This window comes from Abramis brama (genome assembly GCF_963993115.1).
Source record: "Abramis brama genome assembly, chromosome: 1".
NCBI lineage: Eukaryota > Metazoa > Chordata > Actinopteri > Cypriniformes > Leuciscidae > Abramis > Abramis brama.
This window is the reverse complement of record NC_139963.1, coordinates 44,297,025-44,319,003: the sequence shown is the minus strand read 5'-3', so window position 1 is coordinate 44,319,003 and position 21,979 is coordinate 44,297,025. Positions and strand designations below refer to the sequence as shown.

The 21,979-nt window shown below is 36.6% G+C and overlaps 2 protein-coding genes across 4 annotated transcripts in view; both read left to right on the top strand.

Moving 5' to 3' along the window:
* LOC311087967 (basement membrane-specific heparan sulfate proteoglycan core protein-like) overlaps window positions 1–7,961 on the top strand; it is a 119,022-nt gene extending 111,061 nt beyond the window's left edge. Inside the window, exons 15-24 of one of the 3 annotated variants that reach the window (XM_084121512.1) lie at window positions 2,452–2,586; window positions 2,689–2,865; window positions 2,947–3,243; window positions 3,476–3,721; window positions 3,809–3,928; window positions 4,523–4,624; window positions 5,036–5,092; window positions 5,239–5,325; window positions 5,611–5,667; window positions 5,813–7,961. In XM_084121512.1, coding sequence (XP_083977638.1) covers window positions 2,452–2,586; window positions 2,689–2,865; window positions 2,947–3,243; window positions 3,476–3,721; window positions 3,809–3,928; window positions 4,523–4,624; window positions 5,036–5,092; window positions 5,239–5,325; window positions 5,611–5,657 — 1,268 coding nt within the window. In that variant the 3' untranslated portion in view covers window positions 5,658–5,667; window positions 5,813–7,961. Of the gene's footprint in view, window positions 1–2,451; window positions 2,587–2,688; window positions 2,866–2,946; window positions 3,244–3,475; window positions 3,722–3,808; window positions 3,929–4,392; window positions 4,476–4,522; window positions 4,625–5,035; window positions 5,093–5,238; window positions 5,326–5,610; window positions 5,668–5,812 lie in introns of those variants that run through there. The other 2 variants (XR_014607403.1, XM_084121513.1) reach the window with 2 other exon arrangements.
* An 8,198-nt stretch (window positions 7,962–16,159) lies between these two features.
* Window positions 16,160–19,831, top strand: mrps7 (mitochondrial ribosomal protein S7). Its single transcript, XM_084121782.1, has 5 exons — window positions 16,160–16,299; window positions 16,541–16,726; window positions 17,001–17,064; window positions 17,167–17,334; window positions 19,111–19,831. The coding sequence occupies exons 1-5, from the start codon at window positions 16,256–16,258 to the stop codon at window positions 19,330–19,332; spliced, it is 684 nt and encodes a 227-aa protein (XP_083977908.1). The 5' UTR covers window positions 16,160–16,255; the 3' UTR covers window positions 19,333–19,831.
* Window positions 19,832–21,979: the final 2,148 nt, after the last annotated feature.

Here is a 21,979-nt window from a genome sequence, read left to right as displayed (position 1 = left end):
CCTATACAATTTTTACAAAAAATTAATGGGAAAACGGGCATTCTTTTATAATTATTATTTTTTCTTGTTATATTGTTTATAATGAATTGATTGAGGAATGTTAAGAAGGTTGATGTCTAACTTAAAAAAAAAAATGAATGAGGAGGAAAGTAGTGAATGAAGTCCTGTGTCACTACAGACATTAGGCATGCGTTTAAAGGGTTAAATTATAATACAAAGTTGATCAGCTCCATGGTCACACACTGTAATAACTGTTAGATTTTCCTGTATTTGGCTGAGCTGTCACTTTGCTTACCAATGTATTCGATTTCTCTAATGCATAAAAATAATAAGCTTGACCAGAGTTCTTGTTGGGAGAAGAATTTACTGAAGGTAGTGTAGCTCATTCTTCAGCAATGATGATGAATTTCTGTCTGTGGGACAGATCTTTATACCTTAAGCTAATTTACAAACAAAAGACATCACAGGGACCAATAAGAGAAACACAGTCTTTAGCCTCATGGGAAGAACTCTGCAAATAAGTTCCCACAGAAACTCTCTCAGGATAGTCAACGGATGAGTTTGATGATCTTTACTAGAAACATTTAAAAATACACATAATCTTTCATGAGTTTTTTTTTCCCCCCCCTTTACATTTTTAGTTCTGATTTCAATCATCCACTCTGGACACACTGAAGGTGAGTGAATTTGATCATGAATTTAATCACAAATGGGTAATTCTGTTACAAACCAGGGGCTGGATTCACAAAATATTCTTAAGAATAAAATTCTTCTTAAATGCTATTTTCTTCTTATTTTCTAACTTAAGATTTTTTTTTTTTAATAATGTTGTTAAAAAATAATGTTGTTAAAAATTGTTTATAAATAACTAATTTAGGATAACTTCCAACCTGTCTTAAATCCCCAAAGGAACATTCTTACGAACTTCTTGTAATTTATCTTAAGAACTTTCTTAACTTCTTAAGATTTTCATGAATCAAGTGAAAAAGAGCGTCATGATTATAAACACAGCTTTTTAAACAAGTTATATAAATGATGTTGTGACTACAGTTCTGAGGGGTGACAAAAAAAAGAAAAGAAAAAAAACATTTACTCACAAAAATTTAATTTCTGTAATATTACTAATATTAATATAACATGGCTGAATTTGTTATGAAGAATATAGAAACATAGAGTATCTTTTGACATTTACTTTCACTACAGGCAGAACAGAAACTGAACAGATGTAATAAAATAAAAATAAAAAGGTAACTTTGGTAAATGATACTGATATGTCTGTCTGACTGATGTAGATGAAGGTGGTGTGACCCTGCTTTGAGCTCAGGACTACTAGCCTAAAGGATGTGGGTTTGAACCCCATGTTCACCTTGTTTGTTCTTGTAATTGCTGCCAGCAGCTTTATTACATTGTCTGTGAAATCAATTTACCAGTGTGCGAAAATGAGATCTGCTTAAAATCTTCACATCTCATGTTCCCACTGACTTTATATTGACAGATTTTCCCAAACCGACTCTGACTGTTGAGCCACAGAGTTCAGTGTTCACTGGAGACTCAGTTATTCTGAAATGTTCGCTGGATCAGACACGGGAGTTTCTCTGGAGTAAAGACTCAAACACTGAATCTACTGATGCTGCAACTAAAGCAATCAATCCTGTGCAAGTCTCTGATGGAGGAGAGTACAAGTGCAGAGCACGAAGAGGAGAACAATACACAAATTACAGTGAACCAGTAACAGTGACAATACATGGCAAGTATTTTTACTCACACAATGAACTACCCTAATCATAAGTTATCTCTAAAATCGGAGAGAGATTATAGGTGAATAACACTGATGTAGAAGAACTAAACCCTGGTTGTAAGCTTAAAATTGACAGAAACTGTACATTTTACCCTCAAATCTGATTGATTGATTGGAATCTTGTTCAAGGATCAATAAAGATGTTTATCTTTTGTTGTACTTGGTGAAAACACATTCACACTGTCAATCAATCAAGTAACTGTTCCTAGAGGAAACTAGCACATTTTATTATTTTTATTCATTAAAACATTATTTCACTTTATTTCCGTTTTCCATTATTTTCATTGTCGATTGTTGTTTTTGTACAGAAAGACCAAAACCCAGAGTGACCATTAAACCTGATCATCATGTATTCAGAGGAGAGACAGTCACTCTCAGATGTGACATTGATGCTGAAGGAGTCTCTAGCTGGAAGTACAACTGGTATAAAGGACGTACATTCATAGTTTCCACTGAACTACAGGAACACACAGTCAGGTCTGTTACTGAGTCTGACGCAGAGAAATACTCCTGTTTTGTAAGAGAGACTGAAGGATCACGCTGGTCACAACACAGTGATGAAGTTACACTGACAGTATCGGGTGAGTTTGATCATCTCTTCATAAACACACACAAGTTTAACATGTGATTAATGAGTGATGTCTCTATTTCAGATGAAGCCCGGACAGTTTTAAGTGTTTCTCCTCAGAAGTGGTTGACTGAAGGAGATCCAGTGACTCTGAACTGTGAGGTTAAAGGCTCTTCTACAGGCTGGACATTCAGCTGGTTCACTGTAACTCTCTCATCAGGTATTATAATGTCCTCTATGTGATAATACATATAAATTAACTAGTTTTATCAAAAACATTATTAGAAATAATTTCTTTTAGTGATCATCTGCATATTCTCAGCTAACACAGGCTTGAGTGATCGCTATGAGCCGCTCTCAGACAGCAGCAGAGGAGCTGGAGGAAAATACACTGTCAGTTCTGTTGCTCTAAAACACACAGGAGTTTATGTGTGTATAGCAGAGAGAGGAAAACCAGCCTATACAAAATACAGCAACACACAACCACTGTGGGTCACTGGTGAGTTCACACTCATTTTAAATGATTGATTCATCTTTAATAAAGACTATTTCCTAATTATATCTGTAATGGTCTTGTCAGGTGTTTCTCCTCCAGGTGTTTCTCCTCCAGTGTCTCTGATCATCAGTCCCAGCAGAACTCAACACTTCACATCTGACTCTCTCTCTCTGAGCTGTGAAGACCAGAGTAACTCTGATGGATGGAGAGTGAGAAGATACACAGACAGCGGGAAGCTGAAAAATTGTTCATCATTACACCGGGGATCACAAACAGGATCTACATGTACAATCAGCTTCACCATCACATTAGACACTGGAGTTTACTGGTGTCAGTCTGAATCTGGAGAGAAATATCATCCTGTTAATATCACTGTACACTGTGAGTCTGTGTTTCTGTATTTATTCATTTCACTGACAGTTTACAATCAATGCATAAAGCAGGATGATTTAACAAGAGCAGATACTAATGTAAGCAGACAGAACATCATAACAATACACTAAATACATTTAGAAACCAGTGCGCAGTGGAAAAAGCTCTGTATTTTTTAATTTTGTCTTGTTTTTATTATGTTACCATGTTGTTCATGTATTGCATGTTTCCTCTATTTCAGTAGCTGATGTGATTCTGGAGAGTCCTGTTCATCCTGTGACTGAAGGAGAGACTCTGACTCTACGCTGTTTATATCAATATACATCCCCACCAATCCTCAGAGCTGATTTCTATAAAGATGGATCACTCGTCCAGAATCAAACTACAGAGATGATCATCCCGACTGTCTCAAAGTCACATGAGGGTTTCTACTACTGCAAACACCCAGAGAGAGGAGAGTCTCCCAAGAGCTGGATCTCAGTCAGAGGTGAGACTACGATAAATTAACAATATTGAAATATTCATGTACAATTTACATGTAGCTGTACGATTATATGTATCTCCGTTTCTCCAGCCTCAAGATCTGATGTTCTCAATCTCAATCCTGTGATAATTGGAGTGACTGCAGGACTGACTGTTGTATTTCTGATCATTGTCTTCTTGGTCCTGCTTTGGCGCTGCAGAAACAACAAAGGTTCATTATCAGACATATTAAAATTCAGTGACAGACTTGTAGACACTCGCTCTGTTTCTAACTACTGTATGTTACACTCGCTCGTCTTGTGAACTGCCATCTTTCATCAGTCTAAGCTGGTTTTCTGGTCTTAGCTGGTCTCTCAACTTGGTAAAGCTGGTATGCTTGCTGGTTGTGGTTTTTAGGCCGTTTTCAGCTCAAATTAAGTTTACTTTAATACTGAAAAGTATTGATAAAAAATATTAATGTAATCTATATTGAAATCATTGAAACTCTTTGAAACAGTGAGTTGTTTCATACAGAGTTACTACATATTTAAAGTGCTTCAAATTAGTAATTTATTAGGCTTCATTTGCTGAAGACAGCTGACAGTGAGGCAGCTTAATGTTTTGGAACAGAACCATAATGTGGTAAATAAATATAAGCATGTCACTAAACACCTTGTCATTCTCAAACCTAAACAGCAACATTTAAACCAGACCAGATGTGGAATCTGCATGTACCAGATGTGGGCCGGATCTGGGCCGACATGTTGCTGTCTGAGAAAGTTAGTTTTCCTCAAAACATTTACACAAATATTTTATGTTTGACTAGGTGTAAGATCTGAGTCTCCGTCTACTGTCAGTCAACAGCAGAACATCAGTCAGACAGCAGAGCAGAACAAGAGTGAAGCCGGAGACACGACACTGCTGTCTGGTCAAGACTTTACTCATTATACCCATTCATATATTCCCATAATAAATCTTCACAAGCTGAGATAAAAGACACTTAGGAATAGCTTTTAACTAAGAGGATGCATTTTAAAACTAGATAATATTTTACTCTTCTAAATTTTTTACATTATATTTTGTCTTCATATACATGTATTGAACTTGATGTCATTTGGTTTTATTTGATCAAAAACTGCATAACAAAATACATTTATTTTCTGTAATTTAGAATGTTAACACATGAAATATTATGTTTAGTGCTTAATTGTTTTTTAGTTTGTCAACATGAAATCTATATTTTTCTGTGGAATTAAATTTATAAGATGCATGACAAAAATATTTTAAAAAATGTATGTATTAATTAATACATTAAAATTAATGTATTCATTTATTACAGGAACTGCAAATGTTTATGACTCTATTGATACAATGATTAATGAAGAAATAAGCACAGGTAACTAAGGATGTCATTTAAAGTATTTAATTTCATTATGATGAGTTCAGTAGTTATTTTCTAAAGAAATTAGAAATCAAATCCATTTTTATCACTATTATATTTGCAAATCTTGTTAAACCAGTGTCTTATTTCATTCTCTATAGATGGTGTAATTGGGCCGACTGAGATCACATATGCTGAGATTGAACTCAAATCTACAAAGAAACAGAAGAATAAGAAAGAGAACAAAGGTAAACTGAAACAAAAGTCTCCGCTCTTATGATTTTATGATCATAACAGATTCTGTGGATGTGCACTGTAAACTGACCTGATCCAAAAAAGGTTATTGCATGCAAATTGTTTATTTTGAGGTAATTTGGTCTAACATACTCATTTTGAAATAAAATGATCATCAAAAAAAAATTATATATATATATATAAATAATGTATGTATGTATATATGTATGTATTTATGCCATATTTCAAATCATTGTTGGATATGTAGTAAGCACATATGAACTGTTGGCATCTTCTAGGCAATAACAGTGAGAGTTGCGACATTTACTCTAAACTGAAGCTGTAAACAGATCAAGGTGAGTGTCAAACTAAAAACATCAATCACAATTCACAATGAGCTGAAAACTTCATAGATGCATTATTGAGAATCTAAGAATGAAATTATATACTGCATATAAAAAATGATAAATGTGCATTTTGAATTCATTGATATATTTTCAGGTGCTGGATCTGGTGATAAATGCCTGGAGGAGAAACTTTCAATCCCAGGATGCTGATGTGTTTACTGTAGGGTGAGAAGTGAATGGCCAGGATCATCAAGGCAATAGATTTACCAGAACTTACTGTAATATTATAGCCTGGAAATCCAGACCTAAATCTGAAAGATTAATGGTCTGGCATCGACAATGAAAATCGGCCAGCTCGAGAAAAAAATATTGTAAAGCCATAAATGCATTGCTCAATAGCTTGCTTGTTTACCTTGGGCTATTTATGTTTTGTTTAGCTTTTTATGTTTTGAGTGTATTAGACATTTGTTATTAGTTTGATACACTGCTGTTCAAAAGTTTGGGGCCAGTAAGATTTTTGATTCTTTTGAAAAAATAAATAGTTTTTAAAGAAATTAATACTTTTATTCTGCAAGGACACAATGATCAAAAGGGACATTTGTGTTACAAAATATTTATATTTCAAATGAAGTATACTTTCTATTTCTCAAAAAATCCAATTGTTTTTTTTTTATCTCAGTTTCCACAAGAATATTAAGCAGCAAAACTGTTTTCAAAATGTTTCTCAGATCAGCCTTTCAGAATAATTTCTGAAGGATCATGTGACACTGAAGACACCAAAATACTTGATGGTTTTGATAAAACATTAAAATAGTATATTAAAAGAGTTGTCAGTGTCACGATATATCCTGTGATTGTCAAAACATTTGGTAACTGAACAGAATGTTCAGAACATGTTACAGTGTTTACACAATCACTGATGTTTTTATTAGGGCTGGATATAGACACAAATTTCACGATTCGATTCATAATCTTGCAATTCGATTCCGGTCTTGATTTAATTTGTCTCAATATCGATTCATTTGGATTCAAAAAAAGAACTCTCTTAAATAATGCTGTAAACCAGGGATGGGCAACGTCTGTCCTAAAGTGTGGCTGTCCCACAGAGTTTATATCTCCAGCCCTGATCAAACTCCTGAACAAGCTTATCAATGTCTTCAGGATCACCAAGACTACAGGTGAGGGTTTTATCAGGGTCTGAGATAAACTCTGCAGGACCGACGTTTCCCGTCCCTGCTGTAAACTATACAGGGAACCCTGTCTGTTACATTACTTAAGGATTGAAAATAACAATAGATTTGTATACAATTAATATAAGGTGTTTTTTATAATATTAACATTATAATATTTTTTTCAATGATATGTCAGAGTAAAAATATAATGAATATATTATGCTAATATTGCATATATTTAGCAAAATGCTCCACTCTAGAGTTAATTTTTCTAGCTAACTAACATGCCATGGTCATTGAATGGCTTTCCTAAGGTAAATGTAACGTTATGTGTAGACATTGTTTACAAGCTGTTTTATTTATGTACGCAGTTGAAACACTGATTGAGCGATTACATGAGACGATATTCAATACCCTCTCTGATGATCATTCATGTTTATTTCGTGCTAGTAAAGAGGAAGAGATGATCAGTTCACGTGCCGCTTGATCTGAGGCGTTACAGCGATCTGTCAATGAGCTACAGCTTGTGGTAGCCTACCATTACAGAGAGCCACAAAATCACTTTCCAGAACATTCTCATTCACAGTTCCATGCTGGTGGAATGATCTTCCCAGAATCCCTGACTCAAAAGACAGCTGAAAACCCATCTCTTACATTGTTAGACTTTGCCGTAATTTTACAGTTACTTACCGCAAAAAAGCCCAGTAAAATACCACTTATATTATTTACGGTTAACTACTGTAATATGCACTGCATTATGGGTATTTTTTATGAAATTTACAGTAACTTACTGTATATGGAATTTACAGTACTTTACTGTTTACGCAAAAGCAGTAGTGTAGTGCTACTGTAAATGAAGAAGACAGATTTTTTGAAGTTTGTATATGCATATTGTATTTATGTTTTAGGCATATTAAAATATCATATGATAATGTTTTATATTTTTTTTCCCCCATCTTGTTCTGCAGATGAAAATCATGAATCTGCATTCTCATTTTTAAGCTATGCAAACACTGGATGTTTAAAAGTTAAATAAAATAAATGAATATATATAAAAACACGTGGATGGAAGGATTTAAAATTAGTTCTTAGTGAGAGACCAGAGTAATTTTTATATTAGCATTTTCTCCAATAACACACACATATACAGTGAGGAAAATAAGTATTTGAACACCCTGCTATTTTGCAAGTTCTCCCACTTGGAAATCATGGAGGGGTCTGAAATTGTCATCGTAGGTGCATGTCCACTGTGAGAGACATAATCTAAAAAAAAAATCAGAAATCACAATATATGATTTTTTAACTATTTATTTGTATGATACAGCTGCAAATAAGTATTTGAACACCTATCTATCAGCTAGAATTCTGACCCTCAAATACCTGTTAGTCTGCCTTTAAAATGTCCACCTCCACTCCATTTATTATCCTAAATTAGATGCACCTGTTTGAGGTCGTTAGCTGCATAAAGACACCTGTCCACCCCATACAATCATTAAGAATCCAACTACTAACATGGCCAAGACCAAAGAGCTGTCCAAAGACACTAGAGACAAAATTGTACACCTCCACAAGGCTGGAAAGGGCTACGGGGAAATTGCCAAGCAGCTTGGTGAAAAAAGGTCCACTGTTGGAGCAATCATTAGAAAATGGAAGAAGCTAAACATGACTGTCAATCTCCCTCGGCCTGGGGCTCCATGCAAGATCTCACCTCGTGGGGTCTCAATGATCCTAAGAAAGGTGAGAAATCAGCCCAGAACTACACGGGAGGAGCTGGTCAATGACCTGAAAAGAGCTGGGACCACCGTTTCCAAGGTTACTGTTGGTAATACACTAAGACGTCATGGTTTGAAATCATGCATGGCACGGAAGGTTCCCCTGCTTAAACCAGCACATGTCAAGGCCCGTCTTAAGTTTGCCAATGACCATTTGGATGATCCAGAGGAGTCATGGGAGAAAGTCATGTGGTCAGATGAGACCAAAATAGAACTTTTTGGTCATAATTCCACTAAACGTGTTTGGAGGAAGAAGAATGATGAGTACCATCCCAAGAACACCATCCCTACTGTGAAGCATGGGGGTGGTAGCATCATGCTTTGGGGGTGTTTTTCTGCACATGGGACAGGGCGACTGCACTGTATTAAGGAGAGGATGACCGGGGCCATGTATTGCGAGATTTTGGGGAACAGCCTCCTTCCCTCAGTTAGAGCATTGAAGATGGGTCGAGGCTGGGTCTTCCAACATGACAATGACCCGAAGCACACAGCCAGGATAACCAAGGAGTGGCTCTGTAAGAAGCATATCAAGGTTCTGGCGTGGCCTAGCCAGTCTCCAGACCTAAACCCAATAGAGAATCTTTGGAGGGAGCTCAAACTCCGAGTTTCTCAGCGACAGCCCAGAAACCTGACTGATCTAGAGAAGATCTGTGTGGAGGAGTGGGCCAAAATCCCTCCTGCAGTGTGTGCAAACCTGGTGAAAAACTACAGGAAACGTTTGACCTCTGTAATTGCAAACAAAGGCTACTGTACCAAATATTAACATTGATTTTCTCAGGTGTTCAAATACTTATTTGCAGCTGTATCATACAAATAAATAGTTAAAAAATCATACATTGTGATTTCTGGATTTTTTTTTTAGATTATGTCTCTCACAGTGGACATGCACCTACGATGACAATTTCAGACCCCTCCATGATTTCTAAGTGGGAGAACTTGCAAAATAGCAGGGTGTTCAAATACTTATTTTCCTCACTGTATATATATATATATATATATATATATATATATATAAATATATAATATTTTAAATTAATATAAACTTTATATATATAAACTTTGCTTACACCTCACATAATTTAAATTGTTGCAAAGCCCGCGCAACAACCATAGACAATATATAAACTGGACACAGTGACGCCATTGGATTCAACAGAGACAAGTGAAGTCAATTAGAAGCTCTTACTTCCTGATGGCTGAGCGTACTGCGCAGGCTCAAACTGAGCTTGATGACGTAGATGTGGCGTGAGCAACCTGTCTGTCTTCTAGTAGCTGTGCCAAGAGAAATCTGAATCATTCCCTTCCGAAACTTGCAGAGACGGAGAGTGTGAGTAGGAGGTGTCCATGAGCTAGGAGCAACTTTCGCTAAGTATTCTGATTAATCATTTTGTCATTTTGCCTCCACGTCCCCCCGATTGCGTGCGAGCTTCTCCTCCTGTCCATACGGTAATCTCTCTACTGTGCGACAGAGAGTCGTGTGGTTATGACGCAATTGTTAGCCTAATTTTACAAAAAATGCTTCTACGGGGCCATAACGTAAGCTACAAGGTAATGGAGCTGTTACGTCCTATGTTGTTATTTGTTTGGAGTTGTTTTTTTTTCCCCTCCCTTTTTCTCTCTGTACTTTCACTTTAGCAGGACGAAGCGGCTATCTGATTGGTTGACCCATCTGTCCATCATCAAAATGCCGGGTGACGACACGACGCGGCTTTCTCCAATGAGGGCGCGCCATGTGCCTTTAAAGAGCGCACCTGTGTGGGAAGTGATAGATGATTTGCACATAGAGCACTTGATCCTTTTTGTGATGCATGTTTTACCTGACCTGTACTGTTATAGTGTTTTGAGAAAATGTGTTTTTTGAGAACTTGGTACTTGAGGCTCATTTGGGTTGTCTTTCCTCTGTGAGTATTTCGCCGTTTATTTTGTTCTGGCGGTTTGATCTGTTATTAAACGGGGAAGAGAAAAGAACAGCTGAGATATCACGTGATATACATGTGCTACACTGAGTTATCAATCATGTCTAGAACACTAGTTTAGCGACCTGTGCCAGTGTTTGTATTTTTCGTTTTTGTTAGTAAGAGTAGTTTATTTAGGGCGTCTTTGACGCTGAAGATCTTTTATTTTTGTCTTTGTTGAATGTTAATTTAGTCAGATTAGATATTGTTTGTTTTTCTAGTAAGATTGGATTTGGTTTTACTTATTTCTTTGATTTGGCACGGTCTAGTTCTTTTCTCTTTACCTTTTCCCTTTTTGTGAACCTTTTCTTTGGTTTACATAAATTGTTTATATAATTAATTACTTTGAGGTGTCCATGTCATATTGCTTCTCATTGTAATAAATCATCACTTTTCTTACAGTAAATTGATTTGTGTGTGAGATGTTTTCCAGTACGCGTTCAATATTTTAATGTTGCACGCCTTATTCCCTCTAGACTAACAAGGGTTTGTAACAGGAGCCTTTTATACATTTTCGTGTTTCTTTAGAAATAAATAATGGACAAATGGAGTCTTTAAACGCCTCATATGTAAAGTTATTCGCTGTCAAAGTGACGCCAAAATGAATGGGAGTCAATGGAATGCTAACATGATGCGCTACGCAGTTTAGTTATACTACGTGAAAAAACTCGAGGCCCAGAGAAAAGGAAATGAATAGTGGAATAAAGTCGTTATTTTTGTTGTTTTTTGCGCACAAAAAGTATTCTCGTCGCTTTATAAACTTAAGATTGAGCCACTGTAGTCACTTGGACTATATTAACGATGTCTTTAATACATTTTATGGGCCAGCAAGTTCCAATCCCTTAGAAGCCTATGGAGGGAGTGATCCAGCTCTCAGATTTAATCAAAAATATCTTAATTTGTGTTCCGAAGATGAACGAAGGTCTTACGGGGTTGGAACAACATGAGGGTGAGTAATTACTGACAGAATTTTCATTTTTGGGTGAACTAACCCTTTAAAGCTATAGGTAATTCTGTTCAGAAACACTTTTTTTTTTATACTAGGTGAAATGGTCCTTCCATCCTGAGAGTAGTCAATACATTATGTGTTCAGAAAAAGGAATGAAAACAATCAGACCTCTGTAGCAGCTGCAGGACAGTAAAAACTCTGACCAATCACTGCCACTCGGTCCGAATGTAAAGAACCAATCAGATGCCTTCATGTGTCGTGCCCGAGCCCCACTGCGTGCGCTGCCCTGCGTGCACTCATCACATGTCACCGTTCCCGGAAATATTCAGCTCACTACACCGAGTAAGCAGGAGTTTGCGGCACAATGGAAGTATTATGGAATAATTATGGCCAATACATAATTAAAATGTAAGTGCTCTGAAAAAGAGAGTATAAAAATCGAGTGACTGTAGACCTTCTAATCTGCAATAAACACAGCTCATTATTTCCATCCGGGACGAAACAATTGATTGGTTTGGGCGACTGTCACTCTCTCTCGCAACCAAGGCTACCACCACTCTTGCTGCAAGATCTGCCCATATGCGCACCCGTTTGATTTGAGGACGGTGTGCAAGAGAGGCGCGGAACCTACGAAGAGTAAAATTATGGCAGAGAAAGAGCATTCAAAATTCAAAACGACCTCCTCTGCTTCGTCCTCGACCCCGGACCTGTCCTCGAACCGACGATGCGGTAGGCTACTTTGTCTCCGGAGTGTGTAGTCCTCATCAAAGTCAACAATGTTTTCATCATGGAAACTCTTACATGCAAAACACCGTATATGTTATGAATCTTACACGAAATTCACCTTCATCGCAGTGTAACTGATAATGGAAAAACGTGTATCATGCAACCTGTTTTTAGCTTTGCCTTATAAATATAGCTCGTTACCTAGCTCCTTACCGAATCAAACAAAATATATTTTAAACTTTACCAGTATCGATATGCTAGCTTGATAGTGAGTAGGCCTACTAAAAGCCATCTTATTTGTTAATATTCATAGTGATAAAGTTAGGTATTTTATTACATGTGATTATGACATGTCACTGCATTCACTGCGCTCGTTCCTCTCCACTCGTCTCAGGTAAATAAATGCATCTTCCAGCTGAGCCTGAGCGTTTGGCGTCGCGTTCATGTGTTTTGGGGGCGTGGCTTTGGAAGGAGCTCAGAAGGGAGGGGGTGGAGTGAATGGAAATAATTAGCTGTGTTTACAACAGTTGTGAGAGGTCTACAGACACTCGATTTTTATACTCTCTTTTTCAGAGCACTTACATTTTAATTATGTATTGGTATATAAAGACAGTTTAAACAAAACTGTTTTTTTTTTAGAAAATTCCTACCTACCCTACCTTTAAGTAAGACAGTGATAATGTGAGTTAACCAGTTAGCAGGAGACCTATACAATATAAAACTCAAAACTAAATATTTTGAACTCCATCTTCCAAGAGCAAGCGGTTTGTGAATCCTGCATTGAACTCTGAGATTTGAGAAGCTGTCGTCAGTGAAATAAAGGGAACACAGCAAAAGTTTAGGATTATACTGCTGTGATATCATGGTAAAGATGAACTTTAACCACTGATTCTTCCAGGGTTGCCAACTTTGGGACTTTGGCTGGAGTGAGACTCTGTAAAACATCAGTGCGCGCGCGTAACCTTAACCCTAATTTTAAAAACATCAGTCCTTGTTTACTTAGTATAAACCCTGATTTATGAAAAAAAAAGTTTTCAAAATGTACAATTAATTTATTGATTGCACTATAAAAAAAAATTAAGATAGAGGTGATTAAATAACAAACATGTAAAACAACAACATCAAAACAATAAAAAATCTCAAAACAAAAGGGACACATAGGCTAATAGTTACTCCACCTCCCCAGAAAACCACAACATCACACATTAGGCCTGTTGTAGCCTATGCCACATTGGCAGTGTTGGCCTGCTTCACTACCTCTGCAGGAGGCTCGTATCTGAAGCAGGGTTCAATCCGTTCATGAACATTCATTGCATCTGTCACGTGACAAATGAACGAAAGACTCGGAAAGTAATTATATATGTTCCCTGTAAATTATTTTTGACTGCATTTTAATGATTTCTTAATTCAGAATGTGATAAAGACTGCGTAGGTGGATGTGTCCGGGGAATTTGGCTGTTAAAAGTATAACATTTAAAGCCCCTTAAATGAACGAAATGACTTGAAAAAAGATTTGTTCATTTTAATGAACGAGGTATAACAAGCGAGTCAGTAAAATGATCCGAACTTCCCATCACTCACAGGGTGCCATCAAGAGACAGTCTGTTCCTGGTGTCAGTCTTGTTTAGGCCAATAACTGAAAAGGTTCGCTCAGCATCCGCATTTGACTGTGGCAGGCTCAACACAATCTGGGCAACCTTTGATCATTTTTTTGATCACCACACAAAATGGGGGAAAAAGTTTTTGCACTTTAAAAAAAGCAAAAATGTTTTCTCTACCACTCTGGTTTGGGCAACGCTTAACCACTCCCCTCAAACCGTTAGTCTGCTATGAGCAGAGATGGAGAGGAGGAGCGCTAGAGTAAAACCCTGCCCTCTGTTCAATATTCCTTTTCACTGGGAAATATGTCATAACACTGGAGAAAAGTCGTTTGCAACTTCCGGTTCACGGGGACTTTAATGAATTGCCTGTAAAAATAAAGGTAAAAAAAAAGAAAAAAAAAGCAGTGGGTCCGAAATTTTAGGATGAGCAAGCCAACCTTTGATATGTTGTGTCAACGTTTGTCCACATTCCTCTCCTACGACGACACAACCGTAGGGACGGCCATCCGTCCCTTTGCACATGCACATCGGGGTTGCTCTTGTCATTAAACCGCAGAGAAGTAGCCTAATGCCTCAGAAAATCCGATCAGCCTGTTTACCTGACAGTCGCATTGGCACATATCCGATTTATATCTGATTTATTTTCACATATGAATAAGGCCTGAAACTGATCTCGAAATATCTGAATGCATGTTTTTTTTTTTTTTTTCTGTTTACACTGTCATAGAACATATCCGATCTGTGTCACATATGAGCAAAAAATCAGAATTGGGTTACATTTCACTTGTAAATGAGGCCTTAGAGCTGTTACACACTACATGAAAGGTCATATTCAAAAATCCATAATAGGGGCACTTTAATTTTCCTTGCTTTTATTTTGTGATTATTTTAATTCCTTACTGTGTAAAGCACTTTTAATTGCCAAAGTGTATGACGTGCTATATAAATAAAGTAAATAATGTTGCATCACAATAAATGAATAAAATGGATGTAATTGATTGTGAGAGTGAATAAAGAATATGCTGATGTACATGGACTCAAGTCGCTTTTTTTGGAATTTATTAAATTCAATAGCATTCATGTAAAATATAAATAATAAAATAGTGTAAAATGGGCTATAATACTGTAAAATGAAATTGCGGTATTGACATACTGTAAAATGAAATTGCGGTAAGAGCATCTTACTGTAAAATTTAATTGCGGTAAGGGCATCATACTGTAAAATTAAATTGCGGTAAGGGTATCTTACTGTAAAATTATATTGCGGTAAGGGCATCTTACTGTAAAATTAAATTGCGGTAAGGGCATCTTACCGTAAAACACATTTACAGGTAAGCTACTGTAAAGGGGAACTTACAGTAACTTACTGGCAATAGTGCTGCCAGTAAGTTACCGCAAAAATACGATAAAATGTCTAACAGTGTATGTGAGCACTTAACCTCATAAAAAAAAAAGAAGATGTATATATATCCTGAACTTTGTATTTTGAGCACTTCTTGCGTTGTTTGCCTTTTCATGATAAATCGCTTGCATTCCTCATAAGTCGCTTTGGATAAAGGTGTCTGCTAAATGACTAAATGTAACGTATTTAGCCTACTGTTTAAATGTGTGAGAGTTGGAAATGGCAGCACTGCAATATTAACAGAGAGCGAAAACTCCTATCTTTGTTATGTTCTATATTTGGTAGGCTAATCCAGCTTTTTCAGTAGGCTACTATTTGGAGGAAGGGGTCCCGTTTCCCCATTAGCTTTAGCAAACGCAATGTCTCTTCCCTCATCTTAACCGTTACATGAGTAACTGGAGATATCCATTTTTCAAATTTAGACATTGATATTTTACAAACATAGGCCTATATAAAAACTAGCCTATAATATACCCATATTTAATTTATCAGTCACAAAGAGCAGTTGGAACACCCTGTAATCACCCATCAATCTCTTCATCCAAAAATCATGTAATGTTTTTTGTGCAATTTTTTTTATACTAGACACAGTAGACAGAATTAAACATCATTGAGATTTGAACCTTGTGTAAATGATTGCTTTATTTTATTGATTTATCTGCGACGCTTGGGGGCAGCACAAACACATTTAGCCGACAGGAAACTCACTAAGGTGCCTATTTTCAGTGTATTTAGTAATTTAGTCTACTGAGCAAAAAATAAAATAAAAACAGCGTATATAAAATACTATAAAGGTAAAAATGCTAGACTTTTTAAATTTTAAAACACATATTTTGTAGTATTATTTTACTCAGGCAATATCTTAGGTCGCGTTCTCCATTTGAGGTCCTTTCACGGTCGCGTCAGAGTGAGTTGAACCGCTGATCTGAGATCAGTGTTTCTATTTATCCTCTAACTGTGAAGGTCAGATGTTGTGTTGCTCAAGCTGATCTGAGACAAACTCATGACATCTTTCTAAAGATGGCAGCCTCCGTCAGATATTTACTGAAACCTTGGACACCGAGGTACATTTTACTAGTTTTATTTATTTATTTTGTACAATGAATGTCCGAAATGAGGTCTAAATCATATCGACGTTGCTCTGTAATTCATACTTTGTATGATTCATTGTTGATTTCACGCTGTTCTTCGCAAACTGAACCATGTGCTTAAATCTGTTTCTAAACCAAAGCTGCTGTTTGTACTGATTTTTCTCTGTTATGAAGATTTATATCGGCTGATATTATGTCTATTATGTTTTCTCAGTGTGTGTTTCGTGAGATGGAGTCGGTATAATCCATACTATCTGGATCCTGATCCCAGTAAAGATGCTGTGCCAGAGTCAGAGCTCAGTGTTGAAGAGAAAGAGCTGCAGGAACTGAAAACAGTGAGTCCGATAAAAGCAGCGTTGTCGAGCGACACCAGCTCTGCTTTCAGCGACCCTTTGATAAGGTACAAACCAAAAGAGCTTAACGAGCAACTTTAAATGTTACTATAGCTTTAAGAACTGTATATAAACGCAGTGGGGTCCAAAAGTCTGAGGCCACCATTGAAATCTAAGTAATTGAAACAAGCTATGCTGATATTATTTGAATTATGGTGTAAATTTTAAAAACAATATCACCAATACACAGAATAAAAAGTTGCAGTGATAACAAGCTTTCATATTTTTGGACCCTACTGTGTGTATTCTTCATAATGTTGATTTTCTGTTTTCCTCCAACAGCAAGTTCATCAACATGATGATGCAAGATGGCAACAAAATCCTTGCTAGAGGAATCATGACACAGGTTTGGCTGAAATCCCATTCTATACACTTGTAAAATACCATGGTACATTACCTGAAATGAGTGTTGACATAATTTCTGCTTGGATGTTTTGTGTCTGTTCAGACGCTGGAGACCATAAAGAGAAGACAGGTGGAGAAATACCACAAATCTCCTGCAGCGAAGAGAGACGAGGTGGAGTGTAATCCGTACGCCATCTTCCATCAGGCTCTGGAGAACTGCAAACCCATCATTGGTCTGGCCAGTGTTCAGAAAGGAGGGAAGTTTTACCAGGTCAGCGAACAACCTTGAATATTTACTTTACGACTGTGAGATAATATGACCAGGGGCCTTGATGTATAAAAATGTTGCTCATGCATACAAATTGCATTGAAATGTGCGTTCCGAGCACATATCGGGATTTATAAAAAGTAAACAGTGTAAATACGCTGTCCTCTAGACCTTGCGAACGCACTCGTTTACTGGAGTGAGCAAAGTAATGAAGGAAACAGAATGATTTGAAACTCTGTTTTCATTTTGATACACATTTAGATTAAATATTTCTCTGTCAGTAATGGAATTAAGCACTCAGATTACATGGTTATAATCCAGAAGTTAAGCAAAAATTAAATGAATGTAGATATTTGTAGTGGATGCTCTGCTTTTGAACACAAGCTAGGTTTTAATGACAGTGAGGAGTGCTGTAGGCGCATGATAATTCCTCTTATTAAATTGCAGAACTCATGTCTCGCGGGAATAATAATTAGTGATGCGACTCTGATATTATGGCGGACACTGCTGGATTTGTTCAGTGGTCGAATGGTCCATTGGCCGGTTTGAAAAGGTCTGATGACGCAGTACTGTACAAACTCTGCTGTTGATGTCATGTCAAAGCAGACAGCAGCGTAATGATAACTCCTCCTGTCATCTTCACAACATTATGAAAAATACCACTGTATTTGAAGGATAGAATTTGAAGGAAACGGTAAGATTTGCACATTTAAGAAAAAAATGATTTGTCAGTGATGCACTGAGTCAGACAATAGTATTTATAATGCAAAAAAGTAATGAGGAATATCTGTTTCCATTAAAAATATACTGTAAAAACATATTAAAATATATATGGTAGCGTTATAGGCAACATTGAATAAATTTTAGTTTAAAAACTATTTAAAACAATTAAAAATACTATTTGGCCAGTGGAAAAGAATGAGAATAACTCTTCACTGAAAGCTTTCTCTGAAAAGTAGGATTTTTTTAAATCAATTTAACTGTTTGATATAGTATTTATTCTAAAACAAGACAAGGATACTGAAAGATTTTTAGACATGTAATCTGATGGCACAAATAGCATTTATAGTCATGTGTTCCTAATGTCTTGTATCTTTAAACACGGTATCACATGGATGGAAATGCATTATGGAAATGATATGCAGATGACGTTTTGCTTAGTAAAACTAGGCGTTGTAAGTGCCATATATAGTTTTGAAAAGGGAATATTGTGCACGTTCTGGTCTTCTGGCGTACACATGCTTTTAGGATGAAATCTACTTAAAGTTTTATACTCGAGGCCCCAGGTGTTGTAGGTCTACAATTCTCAGTTCAAATTCAGAATTAGTGTTCACTAATAGGTTGTTAAAGGGCCAACATTGATAAAATGATCTTGAGAAATGTGACTGAATATTTAATTGTATTTATTTAACAAAAATGATGGCAACAGAAATCCACACAATTGTGACGAATAGAATGTACAACATGTTTTCGACAATATTTATCTTTAACATTTTTGAAAACTGAAATATGCACCATTTTATCCAGAGTGATTTATAATACATGGATTTTATGCAGTATTTTGCAGCTCTCTGAATAGAATTTTATGAATAAATTTAAAGGGATAATTCATCCAAGAAGTGAAAACTATCATCATTTACTACATCAACCACAAAAGCAGATGTTATGCAGAAAGTCCATTCTGATCTTTTCCATACAATGTACGATGTTGTCAAGCTCTAGGAATCACATCAAAACTCAGATCAAATACTGAATCTTTCTCTGTTATTGTTCTTGCAGGTTCCCGTCCCTCTCACGGATAATCGCCGGCGTTTTCTGGCCATGAAGTGGCTGATCACAGAATGCAGAGACAACAAGCACCGTCGCACACACATGTACGAGAAACTCTCGCAGGAGCTGCTGGCCGCCTTCACTAATGAGGGAAATGTGGTGAAGCGCAAACACGACCTTCACAAGATGGCCGAAGCCAACAGGGCATACGCACACTACCGCTGGTGGTAGAGACCGCACAGCTGGACTACATCATTTAGGACTGACAGCATCTGGAGTCTGGATGAGTTTCACTCGGAGAAAAAGGACATGAGAAAATCTGTCATCTTGACTCATAAATACAGATTGTCTTTGAATGAAAGTAAACAAAGTAAGCTATAAAAGTCACATTTTCATTTTTTACCTGTTATTCTTCACAAGAATTGAACAGTGTGAACGACTGCAAAACAAATCTTAGACATCTTATTACACGTTTGTGAGATTTCAGTGTGCACAAAAATGTTTAATTCTTTATTTTAAAGTGTTGAAGTGGCGTCAAGACAACTTAAAGTTACCGTCTAATCTGCAAAAGCCCCAAAACAGCTGAACAGGAGCTTATTTTTATACTTTCAAATGCAACTTTTTTCTTTTTTTTTGGCATATCATCTGACTTGATGTTAACATTTCAATCCAGTGGATCTTCATCAGATTGAAATTATGCAAAATAAAAATATCATTGTAACTGTGCAAACTAACTGCAACACTTTATTCCTTTATAAGCACTTGTTTAAATAGGAAAATGCTTATGAGTCTGAGGCCTGGTTTCACAGAGGCCTGGTTTCACAGAGGCCTGGTTTCACAGAGGCCTGGTTTCAAAGCCAGGATTAGGCCTAAATTCAAAGGCCTTTAAAAACGTGCCTTATTAAAAACACGTAAACATTACTGGTGTGCATCTTGAGACAAAACAATGGCATTGACATATTTTAAGAAATGCTTTCAGTCAATACAGATCAAACAACAAAGAATGGTTGTGAGGAGCATAACGATTCATTTCCACACATGAATCGGCTCCTCTGAATCCAGAGCTTAAACTCATTGAGTGTGTTTGGGATGCGCTGGAGGAGACTTTACAGAGTGCTGGACTTCTAGCCTGGTAATACCAAACTCTGCTACTTCGCTTTGCTTCGTAGACAGTCTGGAATGGCATAATTGAAAAGGGCGCTTGTCTGAAGTTTAAAATCATTGGTTACCCGTAAGCCAATCACTTAACGTTTGGTTATGGCGTGTGTTATGCGCATGCTCAGCCGCATCTAACTTCCACTGTAAACACATGTATGAAGCGAAAACAAAACCATCGAGCGAAATACCGGAGTAAACATGGCTGTGAACGACTTTTGCAGATTATGTGAAGTAAATCTACGCATCCACGGTACAATCTTAGCGTCTACGTCACGGCTCTCAGCCCGCCCTCTGTTCGTTGATTGGCCGGCTGTTTTGAGGCCGGAGGAAAACGTAAAGATAGGTCGCTATCTCAGACTGAGTACAGGAGCGAACTGAAATTGAGCGGAAGTACGAAGACTGACGTAGTCAGGCTACTGGACTTCTGCATTGACAATACAAGATCTTGACCAAAAATGTACATCTTGATGGAAATAAATGTTGTGATGTTATTTCCTTCGAGAGGGAGAGATTATTTATTTTTTGGTTATGATAGTGTGTTGACAATCCAACTGCCTTGTCTTATGAATATTAATAATGAAAAGTGATGGTGTCTCTGTTAACCAAACATATGATCTGAAATGTTACTTTAGCGCTCGTTCTATTTTGAACCAAATGTTACATCGAGACTATGGATACTTTTGGATCTGTGCCGAATGAGAGAGATCGGCAACAAGCCCATAAAGTAGAATTAAGCCATATTCCGGTTTTGTATAATGTTTTACGAATTTAACTATAGCCTATTCCTTGAGTTATTCCTCTGGACATGGAATCATAAATAATCATTTACGTCCTTTCGCTGAGGATTATAAACCTCTCGTTCACTTTTCCTTATATTCACATCTTTTACTTTAGGTTAATAAATCTGCATTGTATATTATTGTTAGATGACAACAGCTCAATTTGATGAAACTAAAAGACAATCTTCTATGAGCAGTAACCAGCAAAATAATAGAAACAGTCTACTGAAAAACTAGTGGTTCTTATGAAATCGACCAGAATAACTGGACACTTTTCAAGTTTTCAAGAAGAAAGTTTTTTTTTTTTTTTCTCATATTTGATGAGCTTGAAGACTTCAATAGAAAGCATTCTCTGAACATGTATTATTATCTGACAGCACTCAAACACAGACTAAATTCAGACACTTTACAAAAGAATTTGTATGTTTTTACAAACTGGTTTGTAAACATTACATAAATATATTTGGCACAACCAATTCTGCAACTTCAGTGTATGGCTACATTCAGTACCCTGAGACATTATCACAATAAAGACAAACACAAGCAGATCCATTTTCAGTTGAAAAATTATATCTCTGAGTCATCAAAAGTAAAAAACAGCCTGTGCATAAAAGCTGATGCCTAATACTGACGCAATAGCCACATAAACATTTACAAAACATGTACAACTCCCTCATATTTAACTAAATACTCAAAGATGAATATATTCACATTTTTTAGAACACAACACTTTACAAAAGCGCTGTATCGAAATCTGACTGTTTATGAAAGAAAAAAAAACAACACTTTTTGGTTTATAAGAAGCTTAATACTGCCATGGTTTACTTTTGAAATGATTCAACAACCAATATAAAATGATCCAAGCAATTTGCAACAGAATGCAACACATTTTGAAGTCTTCAGCCTGGTTTAGTTGTTTTTTACAGATGGAGAGAGCGTCA

Excerpts from the sequence above, each read along its gene's own strand:
- mrps7 (XM_084121782.1), top strand. The coding sequence starts at position 16,256 with ATGGCAGCCTCCGTCAGATATTTACTGAAACCTTGGACACCGAG. Across the intron at positions 17,065-17,166 it reads CTAGAGGAATCATGACACAG|ACGCTGGAGACCATAAAGAG; the intron begins GTTTGGCTGAAA and ends GTGTCTGTTCAG. Across the intron at positions 17,335-19,110 it reads AAGGAGGGAAGTTTTACCAG|GTTCCCGTCCCTCTCACGGA; the intron begins GTCAGCGAACAA and ends TTGTTCTTGCAG.